The sequence below is a fragment of the Excalfactoria chinensis genome, chromosome 19 (assembly GCF_039878825.1).
Source record: "Excalfactoria chinensis isolate bCotChi1 chromosome 19, bCotChi1.hap2, whole genome shotgun sequence".
Classification (NCBI taxonomy): Eukaryota; Metazoa; Chordata; class Aves; order Galliformes; family Phasianidae; genus Excalfactoria; species Excalfactoria chinensis.
In genome coordinates this window covers 3,321,605-3,348,526 of record NC_092843.1, presented here as the reverse complement: position 1 = coordinate 3,348,526, position 26,922 = coordinate 3,321,605, and the positions used below count along the sequence as shown (strand labels likewise).

Genomic DNA, 26,922 nt, shown 5'->3' with positions numbered 1-26,922 from the left:
AACAGTTGATCTTTTTCAACTCGTAGCAGCTGCAGAGCCATCAAAGGGGTGGCACGGTTTCCAGTGAGTAGTTTCACGGCATGCGTTAAGCTGTAAGAAGGAAATGTTGGCCTACAAGAGTCACTGCTTTGTCACTGCGAGCAGCAAGAACAGCCAGACTGGTTGGAGAGGAAAGAAGGCAGATCTTACAGGAGTGAAGGTGGGACCCTGCTTATGCAGGAGGGAGCAAGGACCAGCCCTTAACCCCTCTGTGCTGGGACAAGGTGCCCACTGCAGCCTTGTGGGGGTTGGCATCCCAGAAGAATGGGGGCAAAACCGCAATTTGGGGGTTTTTCCTTCTGACTTCAGCTCTGCTGTCAGCTTCCCAAATATCTTGGCATCTCACTTGGTCTCTGATCATTGCAACTACCACTGTGACCCTGGGGCTGCTCTGAGTCCAAGTGTGCAACTGCCCTGGTGCCCACATGACATTTGAAATGTTCGGTGGCCTTCAGACAGACATTTCAAAAGATAGGGATGATTTCTAACAGTCCGTTCCCTGCCTTTCCCGAGGGTAGTTGTGTGACAGTTAAACACTGTTGTATAAATCAGGGGTGGACCTTCTGCTTGTTCAGCAATGGAGTTCAACCAGCTCCCAGCTCCTTAGGGCTGGCAGTGGGTTCAAAGGGGAATTGAGAGAAAGGGACAAGGTGGGATGTGCAATGGTGTCTGAAGGCTGAAAGGAGGAATTGAAACTCAGGAGAGGGAGGCAAAAATCATCTGCTTATCCAGCCTTGGCATTTGTCTGAGCTCACAGCAATGCTATGATCACGAATTGCAGTACCAGCTGCCCTCCTTGGAGGGGAGATAGAGAATTGAAGTTATTCTTAAAAAGAGAGAGGGGAAAAAAAGTAGTGACAAAAGAATCAATAAAACTCCAAGCTGAGATGGCTGTTCTGGAGAACGTGCTGTCTCCAAAGGTTTGTTCTTCTGTACCTCCAGTGCCTTCCCAGTACAGCTGGCACTTCTTCAAAGATCAGGATTGATCCTGCCCTGAAAGCAGGGCACAAAGTGACTCCGGGCTGAAAGAGCACGAGCCAGCTGAGCTGGTGATATCACTATCTGTCACCTTGCAAATGGGTCGATATTTCACTTATTTCTGTGTTTCCCAGTTGCTCATTTCTCTCTGGCAATGCCAACGTGTGCAGTTATCCAGGTCTGGCTGACCAGGGTGCCTGCATAGCCCCATGTTCAGCTGGAAACGGGCTTTTCAGGTCAGTGCTCTCCCCTGCACCTGTTTGGCCCCTCGGGTGCCCCCTGCTCACCCATATGGACTTTGTGCCTTTTCTGTGGGTATTATTGACTCTGGTGTGAGTGTCAACGTGGTGATAGCAGCAGGACCATGGACTCAGTGTGCCAGTACTGTGCTGCTTGTGCCTATTGCAGCCAGGGGAGGGGAGCCAGGAGGAGCTGGGCAGCGCCAGCTGGGCTTTGCAAAGGAAAGAGGCTGAACATCATGCCCTAACCTTTTGCTGGTTCATGGGTGCTGTGGGGTGTGAAAGGCACTACCGTGATCACTATTGTCATCCAGTGAGGGCTCTTTGTGCTTTGCTAGAGCAAAATCCCCCCAGGACCCCTCTGTGCATCTTGTGCATCCTTGCCTTCATCCCAGCAGTGTTAGTGGTGCAGCTTTACAGAAGGAGCAGAGCAGCAGTGGTGGTGCAGGCAGGTCTTGGGGGTCAGGTTGTGAAATCTCCCCTGCCAGGGACATTTCTTGTGCAATGCTGCTGTCAGCAGCACGAGCTTTGTCAAAGGGCTAAACGTCACCCAGAGAGCATGGCTTGTGGTTACATTGCTTGTTAAATCTGTGCACCCATATCCGTCTGTCTGTGCATCTATGTGTCTATATGCCTGTGTGTGTCTATGTATCTCCGTCTGCCTATACATCTGCCCATGCAACTGTATGTCTATCTACCCGATTATGTGCCTGCATACTTATCTGTATCTCTAAAGCCATGCATGTCAGCGTCCCTATATCCATGGCTATGTGGCCGTATACCTACACGTCCATCTGTCTCTGTCTGTACCTCTGTCCCTGTGCCGTGTGGCTGCCGCGCCCACCCCCATCCTTCCCCCGACCTCGGACCACCCCGTGACCTTCGTGCCTCTCGCCCTCCCGGCCGCTCTGTCCCTTTAAGGCTTCCCCAGCAAGAGGCGCGCTGGGACCGTACCAACCGCTGGGAGAGGGGGGGCGGTGGGGGTGGCCGCGCCGCGCGCTCTCGCCGCCCATTGGCGGGAGGCGGGGGCGGCTCATGGCTCCCCCCGCGTTGGGCGCAGAGTGGTGCGCGCCGCCCTACGTGCCGGCCGCGCCGGGCTGCGGGCACCGCCAGAGTCGGACGGCACGCGAACGGGGCGGGTGAGGGCAAGGCCGAGCGGGCGGCGTGCCGGGTGTGGGGACAGAGAGCGGGCTGTGGGGGGGTGCGGGGCTCGGAGGTGAGCGGGGTTCGGTTACGGGGTGGCTGAGGTGAGCGGGGCCCTGATGCGGGGGGGTTCTGGGGAGTGAGGCCCTGCGATGGGGGGCTGCGCTGAGGGGGCCCCGTTGTTGCTCCGTTCCTGTGAGAGCGCTGCTGTGTGAGGGGCTGCGTGCTGCCCTTGTCTCTCTGTGAGCTCCTTGGCTGCCATAGGACAAAGGGATGGCTGTAAACTTCAGAACGTAAAGGCAAATGGTAACGCGTGGTGGGATGCACGAAGAGGTGTTACTTAGTTCTTCTGCCTGGTCTGAATGCGTCTGGGAAACTGAAACGGGGTTTGACTTGTATAGTTGCTTCTAAGAAGCGGTGAGATCCCGTTGGGAAGCCAGAAGAGCACAAAGATGGATCAGGTCTCTAAGTTTGGGAAGTAAAACGGCACTCATTGATGAAGGCGTCTCTCCCTTTAAGCTTTGTGGGGTCTGCAGTGAGGAGCAGTGCGTGCACATCTCTTTGGCTTGTTAGAAGCTGTGATTTACTTCTCCTATAGATCTTTCATAAACTGATGAGCTGTGCACACACAAAGCACACTTGTGTGTGAGTCTGCTGCAAGTGTGGAAACTGGTGTTTGCTGGGCAAAGGCTGGTGAGTTGGGCTGCTCCTGGAGATCCTGGTGTTGTCTCAGTGCATGTTCTGTTGGGTTGATTGCGCTGAATCCAGGTGTGCACAACATAGAGCCCCCAGGTTTGGGGCTGTGCCGGAGGAGTCCTGTGTGCTGCACGTGGATGTGAAAGTGCAGAAAGAGGCATTTCCAAAGCACTTTCCCATGATGGTGGGAACGGCAGGGAGGAAACCAGCACTGCAGGAGAAAAAGGTACAACTGAACACTTTCACTGACTCTCCGAGGCTTTTACATTGGAAGAGTAAGGAGAAGAGTGGGCAGAAAGGAGGAGCTAGTGTCGCACATCTGGCTTAATGCTATTAATTAGAGTCCTGCCCTAACTGACAGGAAAATCTCTTGTTTTGTCATCGCTTTGCAGTTGCCTCCTTTTCAATCAATAATTGCTGGGGTGGTGCCTGCTCTGAGTTGAGCAAGGAGGTGGTTTCTGTAACTTTTGTTTTTCTTTCTTCCAGGCAGTTGGAGAAGCTCGACGGGGCTGTCTGGCCAAAACTCCTCACCTTGCCTTGAGGGACGTGCTCCCTGCTGCTTGCTGCCCTTTGGGTTGGAGCTCGTGGGTCTCATCAGTGCTTGCTTGCAGAACAGCAGGTGCAAGGTAACCTGTTTCTTTTGAGCGTCACAGGTGGAGTATCTGTGGCTGCACTGTGGTTTGGATGGCTGGAAGCAGGAGCTGACAGGCCAGGAACTGAGGAGTGATGGTTTCTTTACGCAGTTCATCTGCAATAAAAGCAACACGTGGAGCCACACACAGACTGAAATCCCTTTTGATCTTTACTCTCATCTTCGGCTGTTGAGACACAGCAGAGAGAAAGTTTGCTCCATCCTGAAGGGCTGAGCAAGAGATTTCTCTGCTCGTATCTGTGCTCTGACCACCTCCTTCCCATCTCTTTTCTCTCACATAAAGGAAAACAGTTTGGCAGTTACCTCTGCTGACACTGAACTTTGTTCTGTTGCCTGACATGAGCTCTTCTACCTTTAAAAACACAGTTCTTAGAACTTACATAAGTTTCTTTCCCAACATGATCATTTGATCCATGTGTGCTATATACATGGTATTGTTGAGTGAGTCATGAGCACTGTAGATGCTGGTGCACACCTGCCAAGATTGTTTTTTGTGGAGATTGAAATTTCATATAACAGGACAAATAATTACAGGCTGCTCATAATCCCTTGCTGCTTTTCTCCAATTACAAGCTGTTATCTCTTCCTGCAGTTCAAGTCAATTATGTTCTATACTTGTCATTTACAGAGTCCACACAGAGCGGAACAGGACTGCTCCTATCTCTGGCTTCTCTGAGGCCACAAGTCCAAAGGGTAGCTGAATGTGATCTACAGTGGCAGACTACTGTAGCATTCCAGCTTAACTATTGGCCACTTTTGTGCCTCTAGTTATTGCTTTGCAAAGAATAAATTAGAATTGCTGATTAATTTTCCTTTCCGTTCTTGCTGTATGAACTAGGAGATGAATGGGTTCAGAGTTCAAGTTGGGGTTGGATTTTTCTCCTTGGAAAATCTGGCTCTGGCAATACATGTGCAAGTCTTCTGTGGAGGCTTCATTACCTGCCTAGGGTGTTTTTAGATCAATCTTGGTGGCACTGGCAAGTACAATGGATGTTGCTGCGTAGTTATTTGTGGAATGTATCTAATGACTTGCTTTCGCAGGTCATTGCTGGCATCTCTTGGTTCTAACTAACTTGAGGCTTTGGAGGAGCAAGCTGATAAAATGCCTGTGAGGATTGTGCAAGCTGTGATTGTGTAACAGGGCTGTGTGCATACATACTTGGGGTAAGAGGAGCAGTTAGTCTTACAAAGGGAAAGAAAAACTGTGTGTCAAGTATCTTCTGTTTATGTTGACCATTCTAGAGTGGGAGTGTGGAGTTTGGAAGGTTGTGGGTTTTATAACTTGAGTTCAACCATTCAGCCTGTGACCCTGCTTAGTCCCTGTCTGTCTTGTCTGCTGTTCTGTGGCCTCATGTCCCTTTTTGGCATGGGGATGCCAGCTTTGGGTTACGGAGCTGATGTTTTGGGGTCTGCTGGCACTGCCTGCCTTGCACACAGTTGTGTGTGACTGCAGGGGCTTAGCTCAGGGATTGCCTGTATTTCACAGGTGTTCAATTTGGGGTGCCTTACCCACACAGACAGGGAGGTTCATAGGCAGACTGCAAGCACTCAGGAACCAGCCAGATATACAGCCTGCTTCTGAGGCCTGGAGTAAAGCTCTCACAATGAGTTTCCACATGGCTGACAGCAACATGGCCACATGCAAGGATCGTGTGGTAACACCTCCTTCCCTTACAGCAATACAGAACACAGGCGCAAAATACTTGAAACGATTCCACATCCTCTGGGGAAAGCTACCTTATAAGTACAAAGTGTTCTGGTTCTGTACAAATACCACAGGGTTTTCTATAAGTAAATAAATAACCCCCCCAAAAAACACGCTGTTCCAAACAGAGGTGTTTGCAGTTCTTAAGCTTGTGCTGGATCTATTTTAGCTGCATCTTCTGACTCTCTTCCAGCTGCCAGCTTCAAAGGAAGTCTTTTGAATGAGAGAAGTGTTAGAGACTTTAGCCATCTAAACTCTTCTTGGTGGAAGAGATCAAAGTCTGCAGCTACCAGCCCTGTGGTGCTCTGCTCCCTGTAAGTGCCTGCAGGTAAAATCAGGGTCAGCAAGTGGCTGCTTTTGTGGAGGAGTTTTCATTGCACCTTTAGCAGCATTGAGTACAGCAGCTGCAGAAGTGAATACGGTGTTTATTAGCAACCTCCTTTGGAGCACAGAAGTATCTTCAGCAGTCAGGACCTGAACCATGCAAAATACGTACATGAAAGGCTCGCTCCTGAGATTTTGCAGCACAACCCTCTCAGCAGCTGTTTTGAGTGAGAAGAGCCTGTGGTAATTGGCAAAAGGATGATCTGCAGCTCCTGTGGTCTTTCCCCAGCTTCTAGATATTGGTGGTGTCGAGAACTTTGTTCCCCTTTCAAAATATGCCTGTGTGTTGTGATGCTCTGAATTTGTCCCGCTGTAGGAAGGAAAGCTGGGGAGCAGCATTAGGTAGCAAAGAGGTTCAGTTTACCTGCCAGTCTCAGGTTCTGTTTATCCTGAAATCCTGAATGCTTGTTTTATTCTGCTGGCTCATGTTAATCTGTGTAAAGGTGAGTGTTCGAGCCAGTGGAATGCCTCGTTTAAAGGCTGAGAGACAAGCTATTTCCTGGTGAAGGGAAGTGTGCAAATTCAGTAATACTAGGTTGCATTGTTAAGGCAACAAGTTTGATTTCATTCTTGTGTTAGATAATGCCTTAAATCCTCTGGTTCCAATGTCCTGCACTCATTGCGTAGCCACACCTTGGCATACTCCTAGGGCAGAGTTGCTTTCTGCCTCAGTAAACCCTCTCATGTTGTTCTTGCTTTTACAGCTGCTCTGCTGTCCTTGAATAAGAGCTATTGGCCAGAAAAATCCCACTGTAACAGTGAGAGCTCAAATACGCAGAGTTTCAAGCTCCAGATTGACTGATGCACATTCTGCATCTGTTTCATGCTGAAAATAGAATTTCTGCTGATGTCTGAGCTGGTTTGTCAAGGCCTGGTTGGATGCGACCTTGCATAGCAAGAGCAATTTGTTCTGTTTCAACGAAGAAAAGAGGGGAAAAAAAAAAAGGCTTTGAACTGTGTACGTGTTTCTTACCCTCCTTGAGGTCCTCTCTAGCTTAGAGCTGCTGCTTCGCACTCTTGAGCTGGTGGTGAGGAACGGCAAGTTGCAGGACATATGATGAGGTTTGGAAGTGATATGGAAGTGCTAGCCTTGGTGCATAGGGAACCTTGGTTTCTCAGGCAGTGGTGAGAATCAGCCCCACATGGCTGACTGAATTGTTGCAAAGAAGGAAGCAGTTTGCTCCAAAGGTCTTCTGGCCTAACACCAGCGCACAGGGAAGTTGCTTCTGCAGCAGGACTCAGTGCATGGGCTGCAATACCATCTCCACCACTAACCTGCTTGGTTCTTGTTGCTGCTGGCACTCTTTTCTTGTGGGCTGAAGTCTGTGGGATTTCTTCCTAGTACTTCAGTAACCTGCTTATCTTGTATCTTTAGTGAAAGCAGACAACCCCTTCCCTACCACATGACTTCATTCCTGCTTGTAAGCAAGTTCCTTCCTGCTTCTCCATCTGACGGTGCACAAGGGCTCATGGCTTCCTTATATCTTGTGATGACACTGAACCCTTCACCCCCATTCAGACCTTCCAGCACTAGTAATCATGACAGCTGTATTTCTGCTTTTTCTAATAATGCAAAGTATGTGCTGAGTCAGTGGCACGAGGGTCGTCATGTGGCTGCAGGAAGCAAGAGGAGTGCTCTGCTCTGCCAGGCTGTTTCCACCAATGCACTCCTTTGCTCTCTTCCCTGGCACGGCTGCACAGGGCTTTTGCTGGCAGCCTGATGTGGAGGAAGACAGTCTGAAAGCACTGGGAGGTCTTTGAGTGTGTGTTGCAGTTTGTTGTGGTGCTGACTTGGAGAGATTTCCAGTGATAAGAAACAGAACAGCAGTCTGGTAAGTGTCCTTGCTGGATGGGAATGTTCCAGTGAGCAGAGAAGGATGTAGTGCTTTGGTTCATGTTGGCTGCATGGCTGTACAGCTGCAAGGCGTGCAGCGTGCTCCTGCAGGCCATAGTTTGGCTTTAGACCAGTTCTCTGGTGCCCTGGCCAGCAGCTATCTGAGATGTCCTGGACCCTGAAGGCTGAGCTGCCTGGTTCCTGCTGAGCTCCCTCTGCATGGTGACTGGCGCCAGGAGCATCAGTGTGAGCCTTAGTTGTTTATTGTCCAATGACACCACATGCATATGTTGCTTGATGACTCCTTTGATTCAGTCGTTGCAGATTTAGAGTGCACACAGTATGGAATAGAGCTTCTGCCTGCAGCTCCCATGTTTGCTTTATCTCCATGTGTCCAAAGTGCACTGCTGCTGCTCTGTTTGATTTGAAAACCTCCTTATAAGAAGTTCAGCTGGCTGCCTCAGTAGGCTCAGGGGTGTGGGAGATGGGCTCTTGCTTATCACTGCATTGAGTGTACAGGATCAGGAGGAGCCTTCCTCTGTGTCAAGCTGAACTTGTGGGCCTGGTGGTGCTACAGGCTTTAATCGGCTGGCTGGTGGGATCCTGGCCTTGGGGTGGGGGTTGGCTGTGGGAGCTGAGGTGGAGAGCAGCCTGGGGCTGTGCTTGGTCAGCAGAATGCTTCTTCTTCCCCTCTCAGGCCAGTGGGGCTGATGTCAGTGTGTCACGTCCTGCTTCTGACAGGTCGGAGGAGGGTTGAGCTCAGGGCTTGGATTCATAGGCTGCAGTAGTGGGCCAAGAAAGCAAATCATGCTGCGATGCTTGAGAAAACAAAAACATCATATAAATAAAAGGCTACTTTTGTGAAGAGCCAACTTCCTGCACAAGTCACCAGCTGAGCTTTGGTGCCAAGGGTTTTTTTGGTCACTATATGGTACTACAAGCAATCTGTGACTCTCAGAAACTTCCTTGTATTTTGGAGAAAGGGAGACCTCACCGCCTGCTTTATGAACTTGATGTTCGGTCTGCCGTTTGGAGCTGAGGGCTGCAGCATCTTTTGCATGCATCTGTAGCATCACCTAATACTGCCATCAGCTGTGCACAATAGGGGGAGAATAACAAATCTGTGTGGGCTGCTGACCACTTAGAATTAGAAACACGTCCTTTAACATGAAAAAAAGAGATGCATCACTTTGGCAGCATGGAGATGTGCAGAGATGCTCCCCGGTGATTGCAATGATTGCAAGCTTCTGTATCGTGCACAGTCCCAGGTTTAAGAGCTGCACTGAGAGGCTGAAAGGCTGTGCTGAAATAGTGCTGCTTGATTGCAGTCTTTCAAAATGTTGTGACTTTTCTATGTAGATACCTTACATCGTGGCTGAGACTGATTGCTTTTCACCAGATGCTGCATACAATAGGCAAGGATCAAGAAATGTAGGCATGACTGATATTAAAAAACAAGGGGGGAGAGGGGGAGTTGGATGTCTGCCTTATCTTGATTGTTATCTTGACTGAAGGTAAAATAAATATTGAGGATAAAATAGCTACCCTTGAAACTGATACAAGGGGAACTTTTACTTCTGCATCATAAATTCTGTTCTCCCTTGTAAAGAACTGATTTGATTCTAGGAGGATCTGGGATTTCCAGGATAGCATCAGAATTAGGGTTTCTTGTGTCTTTGGTTTCATCACTAGAGAACGTTGGTGTTTCCTTCTGGGGCCAGAGCTCAGTACAGAACCTTTTTTTGCCATGGAGACTTGTGAATGGTGAGATGAGACCAGACCAGACTGGTTCCTGTGCCAGAGCCCTCAGCTTCTAGAGCTGGTGCTCTTCCCTTGGGCTGTGGGTGAGCAGCGGGTGGTCCAGCTGGTGCTGCAGCTGTAGGGTTCCCCTTTGAAGTGCTGGTGAAGTGAATGGTGAAGGCCAAGAGATAGTCTGGCTTCCTCCCCTTCCTGTCTGCACTGCATTCCTGAAAGCTTCACTCCTGGGGATGCCTCCTTCCAAGGCATTGCACTTCCTAGCTGTCGAAAGCAAAGCCCTGGGAAGCTGGTGAAAGTCTGTGCTGAGTTATCTGAGCTGAAAGGTGGGATTGCTGGGGGCCAGGCATACACAGCCTGTATGCTTCCCACCCCATGCTTGCTGGAGGTGTCTGGCTAGAGACTTTCCTCCACGTGCAGCTGGTTGGCAGGCAGTTACATGGCTGTTGTGCTTGCTGCAAGAATGTTTTCCATGGGCTTTTCTGCTGTAAGTGCTGGATTTGGTGCTTGGAAGGGATGGGCTGCAACTCCTGCCCCAAGCCAGCTTAGCGTGGTCTCCATCAGCCTTGTTTTTTCAATAGCCTTCCTCTGAGGTTTCATCAGGAGTGGAGGCAAAAAACTAGCAGTGCTTTTCCTCAGACCAGTGCCTTCCCTCAGACCACCTCCTATAGTAAATCCCAATCAGAGATGAGGTGCTTGGAGCTGCATGTTGTTGACAACAGAGCTCTGGTTGCGAAGGCTTTACCCAACAGTTTAGTCTACAGTTAGACAGAAATAACACCCTTCTCCTGCTTGGCTCTGAGATCCAGAGATGGAAAGCCTCTCTGCAAGGCAGGGAGGACAGGATGACCTGATGAGAGGAATGAGCACTTTGCTTGTCTGCAATTGCATTGCTGATGTTTTTCTTCCTCCTCCCTGCTTAGCATCATCTCTGAGAGCCCAGCAGCAAATGTGGGTTCTGCAGTGATTTTAGTGCCTTTTGTAGTAGTCGTTTGCCAAGCTCTTCACTAAAGGAAGCTTCCTGTGGAGCTGAGAGCTTGCTGACCTGCAGAAATGCCCAGCAGCCCACCTGTGATGGCTGCTGGGTGGCTGTGACCTCTGTGTGCTGTACTCCGTGATCTCCAGAGCTATGTGCTCCCTCAGTAGGCTCACAACAAAAGACAACGTGAGCAGGAGAGTGGAGCAAACCCGAACTGTTACATGAGTGCTGCTGGGAGAAAAGAATCAACTGTTTTAGAAAACTGGACTTAGATTTGAATAATCTGTGAGCGGAGTTTAAACTTAAAGTCAACTTCTCATCCCAGGCACAGCTGCTGTTTCTGTTCCAGCTTTGCCACAGGGCATGGCCTCAATGTGGCCTCAACGTGTCCTCGCTCCAGTGGCACCCCCGCAGCTCTGAGTCAGGTTCAAATGTCCATGGTCTCCTGGGCTGGCATGATGCCTAAGTACAAGAAGAGTCACTTTGCCCTTATGAATCAAGTGTTGAGTTAATTATCTGTTTGCTTGGACAGAGTGTGCCCTTGTGCATTGGGCAGGTAATCTTTCAGTCTGAACTGTGGTCAGGAGAGTTCAGAGCTTGGCAGTGTTTGGGAGGGAGCTATGGGTGGCTCCTGCAGAATGGACAGAGGCCATTGGGTACTTAGGGACTTGAAGGCTAGGTCCATGCCCTTGCTCTGCCACAGACCTCGAGTGTGGCCATGGGCAGATCTCTTAAACTCCGCTCAGTTTCCCACTGGTGAACTCGTAATTCAAGGAAACAGAAGCTAAACAAGGGAAGAGAGTGGAGCTGATGAAGAAGACAGAGGAACAAAGGGATGGGCTCTGTGCAGGGAAGGATAGGAAGTCAGAAGTACTCATCACTTTGCTACTGCAATGATGTGGTGCGGGGATACTTGCAGAAGTGCTGCACCACAGTCCTGCTTTGCAGTGTGTGAGTGCTGCAATAAATCAGGAGCACTGCATCTCCTTGGAGAAGGAGACAGATCTGGAGGAATGTGTGGAAGGGTGGGTGTCTTCCCCCACCAGCAAGTGCCCTGCAGGCTGTGATGGGTAAAGGTCTACTAAAGGCTGGCCATGCATCCCTGCTGAGCCTTGCTGGGATGTTAGCAGCCAGCCTGGGCTCCCTGGCTGGAACACAGATCTGTTCCAATGTTGCTGGCTGGGGCTGAGCAGAGGTTGCTGCTAATAGATCAGCATGGATGCAGTGGGAAGGGCTAAGCTTGGCTGGACAGTGAGATACCAAGGAAGGAAGAGATCCTGCAGAGTGTGATGGAACGTCTTGAAATGTCTGGGAGCTGTTGGGCTACAATGTGTTCCTAGGATTATACATGTAGTGGAAAAGCATGTTATTAATGATCCTGAATGCTCTTCTGTTTTTCTGTGGCTGTGTGTGATTGCTGACATTTATCTATTTTTCTTTCCCTCCAGTATCTCTGACCATCATGGGGGATGCTGGTATGGAATCGACAGCCTCCCCTCCTGAAAGCACTGCACAAGACTCTTTCTTCAGCATGACTGACGTGTTTCTCATCTCACTCATCGCTGGGCTTTTTACTTATTGGTTCTTCTTCCGCAAGAAAAAGGAGGAAATCCCTGATCTCCCTAAAATGCAAACAGTGTAAGTACCAGCTCAGGCAGTGTGGGGTGGGGGTGACTTTCATTCTTCCATATGATTTTCTGATCACAAAGACACTCTTGCTTTTCCTTTCCTGTTTGGTTTTCTTTATTTGCACCAGCTGAGTCCTCCCTGGAGGTTACAATCACAGACTTCTGGAAGCAGGAGGACTGGTTTCCACGTATGAGGAAGTTTAGGTGGGGCTTCCATCACCAGCCTTCAATGGTGATTGCATTACCAATGCACGTTGCTGCATTTCCCACTGCTCTCTGACCTCACAGAGTCGCCACCAAGGCTTGCAACCTACTGTAGGAACTGGTAGAGAAGGCAGAAGGAAAAAAACTTCCTGTTAGTGCTTCTCTTGCATTGCCATACAAAAAATTGCTTTGACCCTTGCCACAGCACTGGTGACTTTCCCAAGTGATGGCATGGGATTCCTCCTGTCAGAAGGGTAAGAGGATTTTGTGCTGCCAGTGAGTCCTTAAAAGCTCCCTCAGGAGGTTCCTTTGAGGTCCCCAGATGCAGAGCTTTGGTCCTGAAGTGCCTTTCTGTCCCCACACGTTTCTTTTGAGCTGTGTACTTGCTTCACCATGTAGAAATCCCTGCAGAGAAGCCAGGCTGCAATTCTCTTACACTGTGCTGTGGCCTGTATCAGTAATTTGTCTTGCCAAGCAAGGCAAGAAAAGACTTTAAAAGCCCTTGGCTGCACTTCAGAATGCTTAGGGATTGCTTTGGCTATTCTCTGCATGTTAAATTAAGTCATAGATAAGTTTGGAGAAAGAGAAAATCCATCTAGGAAATCTTATCTATTCATAGCAATAAAGTGAAGAAACAGGGCCTTGGGAGCTGGAAGGTAGTTCCTGGACATGAACTGCTTGGCAGCTCTTGTGAAACGTGTTTGGCTTTGATACCTGGTCTCTGCAGCAGGAGACTGGATTTTGAGAGGGGTCCTTGTTCCTCCCTGTCTTCTAGGGCCAGGAATGAGCTGCATTGGGGGAAGTGTTTAGTTCCTTGTCTGTCCCATCAGATTTCTTCTGGGCTTTTGATCTTATTCCTTCTACTTCCTCCTGGTGCAGTGGGCCTTGCATTGGTGAGAGCAGTAAGTACAGGTATGAAACTGTGCAGCAGAGACCTCAGGAGCTGTGCAATACCTTTCCTACCTGGGTTCTGTTCTCTGTGTGGATGCATTTGCTGCAGTCAGAAAGCCAACTCTGTGGTTTTACAACAGTAGGCCTTTACAGAAGGTAACCTCATGACTAAGGTGAATCTTTTGTGTTTGCAGTGTTGGGTACACTGCAGGTTGTGTGACCATAGAGGGGTGAAGTGGATCATGGTGTTTGGATGTTCACAAAATTGCAGTGGTAAGATGCCCTTCATGAAGTGGTTTTCTCCATGAGGCACTTAAAGGGTGCTGCTCTGGTATGAAATTCTTCTTGGTCCTTCATTTGAAAGTATTCACTTGAGCAACAGAGCAGGACTTGCAGTCAAATGTGGAAGGAGGCACGAACACTACAGGCTGGCCAGATGAGGACATTTGGTGATAGGCCAAGGCATTTCAGCACGGGGTACCTGTTTCTAGTAGTTGTGTGTGAATGTTAGCTAAGTCAAACACAGCAAGTGGTTGTGGGCCTTGTATCTCTTCTATACTTCTGTATTTACCTTACTGAGTTGTGCTGCTTCCACTTCTCAAGGCTTGTCTTTCAGTGTTTGGGTTGCAATTCAGTTTGTAGCTGAAAAGGAACAGGTTTGGTCTCCTTGTTTCCCCTCTGGTCAGATCCTAAGTCCTCTAACTGCTCCAAATGCAGGCCTGGGACCCCTGATTTTGTTGAATTGGTCAAATAGTTCCCTCTCACCTGGGAGCTACTTTTGTTTGTGCATGTCTTGGAGATTGTAATGAGCATGGCTATGTTGTGATAAGAACTGTGGTTATTGTAGTAAGCTGAGGGGAGCTTGGACCCATAAGTCTAGGTTGTGGCTCATGGCACATTTATCCTCTGGTCAGAGACAGTGACTTCCTGCTGCTGTTGCAGTGGCATTTTATGGGATGCCTGGAAATGTGAGGGAAACAAGTGGGGAAAAATAACCTTGCTCAGCCTTGGATTTCCTTCCCTCTGTCATCTTAGAGCCTGGGGTGGAGTTTCCTTGCTGTTGAACAAGCAAATCAGCAATACAGAAGATCATGGTGTCAGCTATTGCCCTGGGCTGGCTGTATAGCAAACATAAGGGAAGCTGGCCGTGGAGACAGAGAGCCCTTTGCAGCTGCAGTGGAGAGCCTTGGCCTTAAGAGATGTTGCTTTTCTTCAGCACTTTCCTTGCAGCTGTGCCTTGACTTTCCAGGCTGTCCTGAACTGCTTTATCTGGCAGTACTTGGTGGTGTTTTCTGTTGTGTTCCTTTAACTCCTAACTTCAGCTTCACCTGTGAGAGACTGGAGAACTGAAGGTTTGAAAAGCAGTTCAGGTGGCTGTGAAGGCTGCTGCTGGGTTTCCTTCCAAAGCAAGAGGGTGCAAACATAGTTCCCAACTCAGCTCTGACACCTCACTGCCCTCCTGGAGTACCTCTGTCAAGCAAAGTCAGTACAGCTGTATCTCCAAGGAACAAGTTGGAATTGCACTGCTGGAATTACTGCGGATTGTTAAAGAAGATGTCCACAATCCAAGTACTCTCTTCTGGATGGCGTCTCATCTGGGCTTGCTTTTTGTGGCCCTGCCTGCCCACATGTGCTGGGAGCAGTCCTGCCCTCACCATGTCGGTATGTCTCTGGGTTAAGCTGCAGCATTCCTTGTTCCCTACCATTCACGGTGGAGCAGAGCTGTTCTCCTGCCTGAAGCCCCCAGAGAAGGGATTCAGCACATATAGAGCTTTTTTGCATGCAAGACTTCATCTACTTGTGCTGTGAAATACCCACAGGGCAGCCCGGGCTGCTGCCATCTGAGGATTTTTTTGCATTTTGACTGTTTTCAGTTTTAATTGAAACCACTGGAGTGTTCCTGGCCGCCTGCTCTGCAGATGTCATTAGAGAGAGCAGCTCTCGATCTCCACGCGGCCATGGCGAGAGCAACTTTACTTGGTGACATTACTGAGGAGTGCCCTCATTATTTTTCCTCCACCCAAGTGCCACCTCTGTGTGTTTCTCAATCACAGTTTTCTTCCCTCCTGCTCTGGAATTGCAGAGATTGTTACCTTGTGGAGACATGGGTGAGACACTGATTGCTATGCTTGGTGTCAGCTCGCCCTTCTCCTCCCCCTCCTTGTCTTTAACATTGTTTGGGGCAGAACTAGGCTTATCTCTATTCCGCAGCTATAGGACAGACTCATTCTCTGGTGCTTGGAGGGCTTCCTGTCACAGGAATTGCTCCAGCTTCTCAGCCTGATTAGCTCTCAGCTGCCTGCCTGTGTGTTAGAGAGCGACCATCTCTAATTTAATTTAATAGGATCCTGATGAGAACAAACTCCTTTGAGCTGCCTCCATAATGGCACTGCCATAGTTACCCGTGACATTACTCACACAGTGTCTGGAATCGTTTCATTCAGCTACAGCACTGACTTTTTTTTTTTCTTTTAAAGAATATATATAAAAGCAGCTGTGATATAAACAGTTTCCAGGGTAACAAGGCTGGGGGAGGGCTTTGCATCCTGTCCCCCCCCCCCCCCCGCCTTGTTCCACGCGGATGGGAGAGGGACGTGTGCTGCGGAGAATCCTGGGAGGTTTCATTCTTGACTCCTAATTCCTTTCTGCCACTGCTGCCAGATGTTGCAGTGTCTCAGGACTGTGCGGATCCACTCAGTAACTTCCAAAGCCTCACGACCAGGGGAGCTGAGCGCGCTGCACCACTTCTGCTATGACCTTCACTGGGACCTTTTGTGCCGGCTCTCTTCTTTTTAACAAAAGGCTGACGCTTGGCTTCAATGCCCAGAAGGAGCAGAATGGAAAGGCCTGTGTGCATGTTTCTCCAGAGCTAAGTTAGCTCCTTCCCCCACACCTCCCTTTGCAGACAGAGAGAGCTGCCCTGGGACTCTTTGTTTGCCTTTTCCCTGTCCTGACCATGGGATGTGTGTACTCGGTGCCAGGAGAAGAGGCGGCTGTGTCCAGGTGAGTGAATGGCCCAGCAGGCAAAAGGAAGGAGCAGGGGGAGAAGGCAGGGAGAGACTCTGCTTGGAGGCAGGCTGCTGTGAAGGAGGTCCCCAGCGTGGGTGCTTGGGTAAGAGCAGTTTCTGTGCAGCAACCAAGCTGCATTCTTGCTTCTGGATGTGCATTTGTTTTCGGTAGGCAGGTGTGGGAGCTTTCTGTTTCAGCTGAACACCTTTTCTTCAGACTTGGATAACTTTGAGCTGCCTGTGATTTCCTCCACGCCTCCCTTTATCCTCCTGAAATCAAAGTGAGAGCACCCTGGGACTTGTTTGTGCTCTGGGCTCTCAGCAAGGGTGGGCAATCTGTACACTTGTTTCAACAAAGGAGTTAATCTCCTTTCTTCCACCCGTCACTTTTTCTAACTATTATAAACACATCCGTGAGCTACGTTAAACTTCAGAGCGGTCACTGCTGTGAAGATGTGCTTTCTGTCTGTCCTGAATTTTCCTGGCTGGACAATGAAAATCAGGATTTCTGCATTTTACTGCTCAGATTTTCAAGCCACCCTGATGAAAGAGTTTCAGGGAATCCTGTGGCTTTTCTTTTTGACAGAAGCCAGACTCATTTCTTCTGTGTCTGAGCTGCAGACTCTTCAGTGCAAGGTTGCCTCCTTTGAAAGTGGGCGAGCTCCATGTGTGCCCTTTTCTCCTTTAAAAGGGAGTTTACTGAAAGAATCCAAAACTTGTTTTTCCTTCCTTTAGAAGCATTCTGGTTAGCAGTTGACCCAACAGCTATTTTAATTGGATCTCATTTCCAGAGGGCAGTAAAAGAAAGAGGTTCACATGGGAGCCAAAAACAGAGTGAGAGTCCTGTAAGTGGGCTTTGGGGGCAGCTCTGCGGAGCCTGGATCCTGGCAGGGGCAGGACTGGGGTTGCTCTGTGAAAGGTGCTTGCAGTGCCCCTGTTCCCAGCAGGGTACAAATGCAAACACAGAGAGGCTGTTAGCCATGGAGGGGGCAAGTGGGAGCACAGAGCAGCACTCTCTGGGAGCACAGCCTCTGTGAGTATCTTTTTTTGGGGAGAATTTGCTCCATCTTTCATATGTGGTATTTGGGGGATTTAACTGCTGAGAGCTACCAGGCCTGGTTGTGGAGCTCCTTGTGAAGTTTGGATAGAAAGGGGGGCTTGGATTGGATGCCCCCACCCTGCTGCACTGTGTGTGCACTCTGCAAATCTCTCTGCACGTCCACACAGATCCCTCCCTCTGGGCTGCAGGGTTTAGGAAACTGTTAGTGAGCTCTGCACATTCTCGCATGGGCTGGAGCCAAAACCATTTGTTTTTTGCCTGGAGGCTTCTCTCTTCCCACAGGACACCCAGCCTTGCATTCTTCCATTGTGAAAGAGGAATGGGAACGGGTCCCACGTTCCTCTCTACCCTGCTACCAGAGCTTCAGCAGGGAGGACAGCAAGTGAGCTCCTGGCACTTGTTTGCCTGTCTTGAATGAAGAGACCCCAGTGTCTAATCTGACCGTAGCTAGAGCTGTGTCTGCTTTTGGGGTTTCCAGAGGGCCCACTTGTCAGCAGGGTCACATTGCTTTCACAGTGTGACACCAGAAGCCCACGAGTGCATTTAGGATAGTTAAGCTCGCTTGGCTTCCTAAATAATAGGGTATCCATAGTGCTGTGAGTCTCTGCCTGCATGCTTCTGACTGCCATGGTTTCTCCCACTTTCAAGCATGAGAAAGCTGCTTCCTTGCAACAAAGCAAATACCTGTGTGCTGGAGACAGAAACCCCAGTGTGGAAATTAACACTGTGGGACCTCTAAGGGCAGCATTTGCGTTGCCAGACACTGATCCACCACTGAGGCTCTATGTGCCCATCTGCTCTGCAGGGTTTGTTTTGAGATCAGAACAGCTGGTTTTCAGCCTTGTCTTACTTCATACTTGGAGAATCCTCCCCTGGGGCATGGCTCAGAACCAAAGCCTGCCCACCACAGAGGAGCAGAGGCAGGGTGTTCTCCCCATCTCACACCATGGCTTGGCATCTCTGACCTTAAAGAATGAATGTACCCATCTGAAGGGAGGTTCCTTCTGTCTTTCAGATCGTCTCCAGCAAGAGACAGCAGCTTCATTGAGAAGATGAAGAAGACGGTAAGCTGCTTAATCTGAGTGCTGGGAAGGTGACAGAGCTCATGTCAAGTCCTTTTTCCTCTAGAGGCTGTTAGCTGTCAGCAGTGGGACTGACTTGCATCCAGAGGCATTTTGCTGCAGTGTCCAGAGGCAGTCTGTGTGAGAGGCAGGAATAGATCAACAGCAGTCTCTGCCTGAACATTTGTTCTTAGAGAGAAAAAAGTGAAATTGACAATTTGATGCAAGGAAAAAAGAAGTGTAATAGGAGATCAAAGTTAGTGTGGAAAGGGTGGAGACTGAAATCATTGGCTGGCAGTTGTTCATCTTTGTGGTTGATTCCCAAACCAGGCTCACTCAGGAATGGGAACTGTACACAGAACTGGCAGATTGGACTCTGCTGGACTGGGTGCAAGAGGAAGCAGGGGAAAATGTAAAGGCTGGATATATTTTCCATTTTACTTCAAAGTAACTGGCTTGCTGTGGAGCAGGAGCTCCTGTACTCGGATGCTTTCCCCAAAGCTTTGGCAAGTCTTTCTTGTCCAGGGAGTTTCCTGCTTTCCGGAGTCAATTTGTAGCTTTGAGGTTGAGAATAAACCTTGAAAGTTTGTTCTTTGCTGTAATTTTAGATTGACCTGAGTCACCTCCCTGAGACTGACACCGACTGTATTCCTATTAACAGCTTAGCCTGGTGTGAAGTCCTGTACCGATGCAGACTCCTAGTTGTCCTTAAGCTGCAGTCCAGGTCTCCTGATCCCAGGCTTTTCCATTCTGACAAGATGTGTTTGCTCATTGCCAAATCAGTAATTGCCATTTAACAGTTTGTTCTTCTTCTCTCCAGGGACGAAACATAGTGGTTTTTTATGGTTCCCAGACGGGTACAGCAGAGGAATTTGCCAATCGCCTCTCCAAAGATGCTCACCGCTATGGGCTCCGTGGCATGGCAGCAGATCCAGAGGAGTATGACTTGGTAATTTAGCCATAAACGCAGCCCCAGGCTATGGGCAAGGGACTGCTGTCCTTTTCATAGCCTCGCTTAAAGGAAGAAAGAAGGAAATCAGCTTGTAGTTAGAGATGCAGAGGTGGTCTTGGTCCTTGTCAGTCTATGGGTTTGGGGTGAACGCTGCAACGTGGCTGAAAAAGGAGTGCAGTCTGGAGTGCTGGGGACTTATGAGTCATCTGGTGGCTGCATGAAACATTATGTGCCTTCTGCAGTCAGCGTTGGTACCGTACTGCTGCAGTCTTGCACAGGGGCATTGACACTGTATTATTCTTCACATGGAACATTAATCCTGATCCCTTAAGCCTGAATGGAAAATCCTATCACTTTTCTGGTGGAATAGAAGTTCTGACTTGCAACCCGGTGGTATAGTTAGCTTTATTTTCCTTACCATTTCAGGTGGGTTTGGCCTTTTCCCAATCCCTTTTGTAAGCAGTTGTTTGACATGGTGTGGTGCTGTTCTGTGCACCAGGGGTGTAACTGCAGTGTAGGTGTAGGCTTGCCCAATAATCACGTTGTGTGATCACTGAGGAGTTATTCTTTGCTTTGGTTGTAGTCGGACCTGAGTCGCCTCTCTGAGATTGACAAGTCGTTGGCTGTGTTCTGTATGGCCACGTATGGTGAGGGTGATCCTACAGACAATGCCCAAGACTTCTACGACTGGCTGCAGGAGGCTGATGCTGACCTGTCAGGTCTCCGCTTTGCAGTAAGTGGTTTAATTCCAGTTGATGCTGTATTTGGGCACGAAAGTCAAAGGCAAGTGGTTTGGGTAAAAACACAACATGGTGTCTATGCCTTCCATGCCTGTTCTGGATGCAGTCCTTACTGTCTTCCTCTCCAAGCTGCACGGATGTTTGCAAACATATATCTACATGTTTTAAATGTAGCTGTCGGAGAGCTCTCTCCACTCTTTGAATCATGAGGGTTTGCTGGTGATTTCTTGCCCAAACAGCCCAGCAGACATTGAATATAAGGTCTGTAAATGAGTTACAGGCTGCTGCTGTTGTTCAGGAGCTAATTGAGCAGCCTTTGGCTAGATCTTCTCTCACAAATTAAATGGCTTGGAGGAATGTGTGGCTCTTTTTCTGTGCTTGACTGAATAATTGGCTGAGATACAGCCACCTCACCTGAACACCAGCCAGATTCCTTAGGCAGCATCACAACTGCAAATGAAAGGAAAATGCACTGCTGGAGATGTTAAGCTGCTCTATAAGAAGCAGTTTGTAAGCATTTGCTGGGTGGTTTGTGGGAGGGGAAGGACAGAGGATGCTGTCTGATGGAGGAAATCCAATCCCTGCTTCTCCTTGACTATCGGTGTTCTCTTTCAGGTCTTTGGGCTGGGGAACAAGACTTATGAGCATTTCAATGCAATGGGGAAATATGTGGACAAGAGACTGGAGGAACTTGGAGCCCAGCGCATCTTTGAGCTTGGGCTGGGAGATGATGATGGCAAGTGAGTAGCTCAGCTTGAAGGGTTGCTCTGAGCTGGCTGTAGCATGGAAGGGTCCCTGCAATGTGTTGGCTCTACTGCTAAGACAGAAGTGAACTCCTTAGGGCTAGTTGTGGTTGCCATGTCCCTGAGTGCACCTGTTCTCTCATATAAATCAGTCATGTATACCCTGTATACCTTGCTGAAATCCAGCATCTGCTTTAAATGACCATAACTGTATATTTCATGAGGCTTCACAGCTTCTTCTGCCTTTGAACTTCTGCAGCTCCACTGATATCTGTGCCTGCGTGGAGAAGCCCTCTCATCCCTGCAGATGAGACAAGCTCCATCTCCTTATGAGCTGTTTATTCTATGGTAGAATGCATCAGTTTTCCAACTCAGAGTCCAAGAGCAATTGTTTGTATCTACCTGAACAACCTCTTGGCAGAAGCTTAATGTCACGAATTACATTAACCTGTGGTTTTGCCTCCAAGGACAGCAAGATCTGATTAGAGGGATCTGCCCTGTGTGGGAGGCTCTGAATTCAGGAAAATAAACTTTTCAATATTGGAATCTGGAAGGTGAACTCATGCCAGGAATGAGCAAGGGGAGGCTGAGATGGGCAAAGAAACCGAGCCTGAGTGCTGTGGCTGTGAAGGGAGGTGTAGCAGGAGTTTCCTTCCTCATACTCAGTGCTCTGAAGATGATCTTCTGGTGATGTGTGAGCATGTAGAGATAACAAAACTTACAGGGTCCGAGGCAGATGCCTTTTCCTATGGTGAAGGAGGAATTCCATGGGGATCTCAGTTGGCTCTTCTGGGAACATCCCTCTGCTTCCTCTTTAGCAGGGAATATTGAAACTCTCTTTCTCCTCATCCAGCCTGGAAGAAGACTTCATCACCTGGAGAGAGCAGTTCTGGCCAGCAGTGTGTGAGCACTTTGGGGTGGAGGCTACAGGAGAGGAGTCCAGGTGGGTATGGGAGCATTTTCTTTTGGGTGCCAGAAAGATTGGCCACATCTGAGCAGTGGCTGTGCCATCAGGCCTGGGCTGTTTAAACTGCACCATACCCAGTAAAGCAGGTGATGGTTCCAATTGGATCTCATCATTACCAATTTAACTTTTTTTTTCCCCTCTCTTCTGTCCCCTTTCTTCCTCCAGCATCCGCCAGTACGAGCTGGTGGTGCACACAGATGTGAACATGAACAAGGTGTACACTGGGGAGATGGGCCGTCTCAAGAGCTACGAGAACCAGAAGCCGTAAGTGCCAGACCGCCCTGGGCCAGGCTTTGGCCATGATGTTCCTAACTACCAAGCTATGCAGGCAGTGTCATCTTGGCAGTACAGCCACGTGGCAGACATCTGCCCAAGAGAAATGGGTTCAGATGTCCCCTGGGACTCTCAAGGGTTCCACAGTTAATGAGTCATTCATGTTTGAGAGGTTGGCTGTGTTCTTGTACACTGTTTGGCTGGTAATTGTCCTGAGGTCAGTCAGAGCCTTTCCTCCCCTGGAGTGGTTACTGTGTGATGGTTGCTTGCGGTATTGTTGTGGGGAGGTTGTGTAAATGAATTACAACCTGAAATACCATTTTGAGAGGTGACACTCCCTCTAATCCGTTGTTGCATCACTTGTTCTAAATGGGATAGGAGCTGTTGGCTGCTGGGCTGTACTTAGAAGGAAAATGATTGTTTTCTCTGCCAAGTGTGGGCAGCAGCAGCTTAAGTTTTGTGCTATGGTGTGCTTTGAAACATGAGCCAGGATGGCCCCGTGCTCTAATGGTGGGACCCTGCTCTGGAGACAGAAGGAACATATCTAGATGAAAGCAGTACTGTGAGCCTGCAGGAGAGTAACCCAGAGGGGTCTTGTCTTTCCTCCCAGGCCGTTTGATGCCAAGAACCCCTTCCTGGCTGTGGTTACAGAGAACCGTAAGCTGAACGAGGGTGGGGAACGACACCTGATGCACCTGGAGCTGGATATCTCCAATTCCAAAATCAGGTAGGCTCTGGGAAAAACTACTGTGATTTTTGGAGCTCCCTTGTAGAAAAGAAAATGAAGATTCCTTATTACTGTGACTGCTGTCTCTTTGGGGTCCCTGATCCTGCAGGTGCTGTGTAGCTGCTCAGGTCTCGGTGTTATCTTTCTAACCAGCAGCCTGCTTGTCCTCCAGCTGAGCATCTCAGGCTGGTATGGACGAGAAGTAGTGCCTGTATTTCATCTCTTCTCCTCCTGTTCTTGTACCAGGTATGAGTCTGGGGACCACGTGGCTGTGTATCCAGCCAACGATGCATCTCTGGTGAATCAGTTTGGTGAGATTCTGGGCACGGATCTGGATACAATCATGTCACTAAACAATTTGGATGGTGAGTACGGATCCACTCACGCACGTGAGCAGCTTTCCTCCTGCCATGGCCTCTGTCCTTCCCACTGCATCACACCCACAGGTCCTGTAAGACACCTCCAGGCAGAGACATCCCATGGCCGCTCTGAGTGCATTTTGCAGTGGTGGCATAGAGCCTGTTTGCTGCAAGCCAGCTGAAGTGGATCAGTTGTGAAACGTTTGGTGTGCCCATTCAACAACAAATTATGTAACAGCACGCTTCTAATTACAGAGCACCAGCCCACCAGAGCATCCCTCTGCTGCAGCAGCCCCAGAGCTCAATAGGAGCTTTCGAGTCTGAAACACTGTTATTCAGTCCCTGTAGGTTACACACAGACTTGGGAGCTGAGCTGCCAGAAGAGAGCACTTCTCAGTGCTGATACAAAGAGCTTTTCTTGGGCAGTGTTCCCAGCAGAGCTGGCCTGTGGCAGGAGGGAGGCTGCAGCTGCTGCTTGTGTTACTTCTGAAACAGCAGCGCCTGACTTGAGGCATCAGAGTTACTGGCCCAGAAGTCTGAGAGCTGACTTCTCATTTCCAAAGCGTAACTGGCTGTAATGCTCTGCTAGGCACCCCTGTGTGGTGTCCTGGGCTGCCTGGCCTCACACAATCACTCCTGCCCCTGTACTTGCTTTTAGTTTGCTAAACTGAATGGCTCCAGCCTTGACTGATGGTGCTTCGCTTTCCCAAACGTCCATAGCTGAAATCTAACATAAAAACAAGCGGTTGCTGACTTCTTTCTTTCTTTCCTCTCTTCTCCTCCAGAGGAATCCAACAAGAAACACCCCTTCCCCTGCCCCACCTCCTACCGTACAGCCCTGACCTACTACCTGGACATCACCAACCCGCCCCGCACCAACGTGCTCTACGAGCTGGCCCAGTACGCCACGGACACCAGCGAGCAGGAGCAGCTCCGAAAGATGGCATCGTCCACTGCTGAGGGGAAGGTGTGAGCTGCAGCCTTCCCGGCAGAGCTGGGTCTGGGGGATGCCTTGAAGGGAGGCGTTGTGGTCAGAGAGCTGTGGGGAGCGTTTGTGGTTTTGTAGTGAAGTCATGCGTGTGCCCTCCTTGCCCGCAGGCTCTCTACCTCAGCTGGGTTGTGGAGGCCCGGAGGAACATCCTGGCCATCCTGCAGGACATGCCCTCGCTGCGTCCCCCCATCGACCACTTGTGTGAGCTCCTGCCCCGTCTGCAGGCCCGCTACTACTCCATCGCCTCCTCCTCCAAGGTGAGCACAGCACGAAGGATGCTGAGAAAGCCATTCAGCTCCATGATAGCGCAGTCCCCCTGCTCTGACAAGGACAGGACTTGGGGAATTTGCTCTGTGTTATCCCAACTTCTGTAGAGGGAAATCTTTTCTGTCCTACGTTGCAGGGAGCTGGGAGCTCCTCCTGCCTCACACTGACATCCCCTTCCTGCAGGTTCACCCCAACTCCATCCACATCTGCGCTGTGACGGTGGAGTACGAGACCAAGACGGGACGGCTGAACAAAGGGGTGGCCACTAACTGGCTGAAAAACAAAGTGCCCAACGAGAACGGGAGGAACTCCCTGGTGCCCATGTATGTCCGCAAGTCGCAGTTCCGCCTGCCCTTCAAACCCAGCACGCCCGTCATCATGATCGGACCTGGCACTGGCATAGCCCCCTTCATTGGCTTCATACAGGAGCGGGCCTGGCTGAAGGAGCAGGGTGAGCACCCAGAAACTCCCCTGGGCACTGTGGGGTGTCCTGCTGAGCTGGTCAGTGCCTCCATTGGGCGCAGCTTGTGCTGCTGGGTGATGACTGCAGATGAATGGTAACATCTTTGTCCAAGCACAAGGACGCTTTGTCCTTGTTTGCTGGCCACAGAGGGCACTTGAAGGGCAGGTAGATTGAAGCCATTTCTTTGACCTCTGCCACCACTCCAGAAAAGCACAGGCAGGTCACTGACTCATTTCCAAAGCACGTATCTATCTTGGGATCAGCCTCGAGCTTCTCATGAACAGAAGCAACAGCTCTGCCAGCCCTGGGCTGGGTGAGCAGGACGGGGAAGATGGGGAGGGCAGGGCTGGGGGGCTGCAAGGGGCTGATGGGTGCTGTGTGACCGCAGGCAAAGAGGTGGGTGAGACGGTGCTGTACTACGGCTGCCGCCGTGAGCAGGAGGACTACCTGTACCGCCAGGAGCTGGCCCGCTTCAAGCAGGAGGGCGTCCTCACCCAGCTCAACGTCGCCTTCTCCAGGGACCAGGCTGAGAAGGTACCTCTCTTGTCCCTTACCCAGTTGCTCCCATTGCCTGCCATCACTCCCATAAAATCACAGAGTATCCTGTGTTGGAAGGGAACCACAAGGATCAATGGAGCCGTGGTGGTGAATAAGGCTCTGAGGTCTGGGGATGCCCAGCCCTGCTCTTTGAGGAGGCTTATGGCAGTCAAAGGAGCACCCAGCTCCTCTGCTGCTGTGTGGGATGGGGGTGGTGGTTCTGTGGGCATGGGCTTGGCTTTCCACCCTCACCTGTGACAAAGCCCATTGTTTCTTGCCAGGTTTATGTCCAGCACTTACTAAAGAAGAACAAGGAACACATCTGGAAGCTGGTGAATGATGGAAATGCTCATATCTATGTGTGTGGGTAAGTCTCGGGGGCAAGAAAGGGATCTTGGGATGAAAGTAATTTACCTGCTTCTTTACCTGCTTGCTCACTCCTTTTTCAGTGGGACAGTGAGCATGCAGGCAAATGGGCTGGGCAAACTGCCCCCATCCGTGTGTCCAGGGACAGCCAAGCTCTTATTTGCTCTGTTACCACCTCACTCATGGTCCTCTTCTTTCCAGGGATGCCCGCAACATGGCCCGGGATGTGCAGAACACTTTCTATGAGATCGTGGCTGAGTTTGGGAACATGAATCAATCTCAAGCCGTGGACTATATAAAGAAACTGATGACTAAGGGCCGGTACTCTTTGGATGTGTGGAGCTAAGAGTGAGGATGGTGGGGCCAGGGAGAGAACGCAGGAGGTGCCCTCCCACCCACCGCTCCTGTGAGTGACTGCATCGTCCCCAGCCTCCAGCTACCCCGCTGTCACCCCAACCCCTCCTCCGCCCCCAGGGTGGGCTGTGCACCCCGGGTGGTGGAAGGGGACAGGTGGAGGGACAGGGGGTGGCCGAGGCTTTGTCCCCAGTGTTTGCCCTGGGGATGTGGGGCAGGAGGGATGGATGGCCCCGGGGGAGCTCTGGGATCCTTTCTGCACATGGGGTGTTGCCTTATTTCCTGGCACCTCATTCTGGAGCTGCAGACCACCCTTGTGCCTTGCAGGCTGGGGATGGAAGTGGTGCTGGAGGAACCTGGCAGGTTTGGTGTGAGGGCACAGCACAGCGATCTGCTCTCATCCCTCTCCTATTGCTCAGCCCTCTCTAGGGCTGGTTTCTGTGCCCTGTGCTGTCACTGGCTGACCACAGGCTGCTGCTTGAGGACAAGGCAGAGCCTGCACCCAGCCAGGACCTGCAGGCACCCCCCCTTCCCCTGCAGCCCTCCTATGCTCCAGCACTCAGCAGGGTGGGGGGCAGCTCCTCTCCCCTCCCCACAACCAGGTCTGGGGTCACAGCTGCAGGGTCCTGCTGGCTCCCTTGGGCCCTGCAGCCGGCAGCTCCCCTGTTCCCAACCCCTCCATCATGCTGTGTATGCTCACTTTTTTTTTTTAAATACTGTTTTTGTTTCAATATCTTGGTGATTTTAATCATGGAAGAAAACAAACCAACCACCTTTTCAGGCTGTCCAATGACTGTAAATTATTTAAATATATACTTACCCTTGGAATAAAAACACTGTTTCTGTAGTTTGCTGCTTGCCCTTCTGTCTTCCCCCTGCTCTGCTGGAGGAAAGAGGGAGGTAGGAGAAGCCAAGGAGATGGGGGGA

At 50.1% G+C, this 26,922-nt stretch overlaps 1 protein-coding gene across 5 annotated transcripts; it reads left to right on the top strand.

The window, feature by feature from the left end:
* Positions 1-54: 54 nt before the first annotated feature.
* Positions 55-25,998, top strand: POR (cytochrome p450 oxidoreductase). Of its 5 annotated transcripts, none has more exons than XM_072353284.1 (17): positions 55-199; positions 3,582-3,721; positions 11,853-12,042; positions 18,211-18,259; positions 19,077-19,205; positions 19,792-19,941; positions 20,564-20,688; positions 21,545-21,634; positions 21,824-21,922; positions 22,542-22,658; positions 22,905-23,023; positions 23,803-23,984; positions 24,116-24,265; positions 24,459-24,726; positions 25,127-25,272; positions 25,557-25,642; positions 25,843-25,998. In XM_072353284.1, the coding sequence occupies exons 3-17, from the start codon at positions 11,867-11,869 to the stop codon at positions 25,985-25,987; spliced, it is 2,031 nt and encodes a 676-aa protein (XP_072209385.1). In that variant the 5' UTR covers positions 55-199; positions 3,582-3,721; positions 11,853-11,866; the 3' UTR covers positions 25,988-25,998. The 5 variants fall into 5 exon arrangements, with proteins under 5 accessions (XP_072209385.1, XP_072209382.1, XP_072209383.1 ...); XM_072353281.1 differs by lacking the exon at positions 55-199 and adding an exon at positions 2,315-2,395; XM_072353282.1 differs by lacking the exon at positions 55-199 and adding an exon at positions 2,326-2,395 and having other exon boundaries at positions 3,586-3,721.
* The last annotated feature ends 924 nt before the right edge of the window (positions 25,999-26,922 follow it).

Bases quoted from the DNA above. Each gene is read 5' to 3' on its own strand.
- POR (XM_072353284.1), top strand. From the start codon at position 11,867: ATGGGGGATGCTGGTATGGAATCGACAGCCTCCCCTCCTGAAAGCACT. The intron at 19,206-19,791 runs GTAATTTAGCCA...CTTTGGTTGTAG, and splicing joins ATCCAGAGGAGTATGACTTG to TCGGACCTGAGTCGCCTCTC. The intron at 21,923-22,541 runs GTAAGTGCCAGA...CTTTCCTCCCAG, and splicing joins AGCTACGAGAACCAGAAGCC to GCCGTTTGATGCCAAGAACC.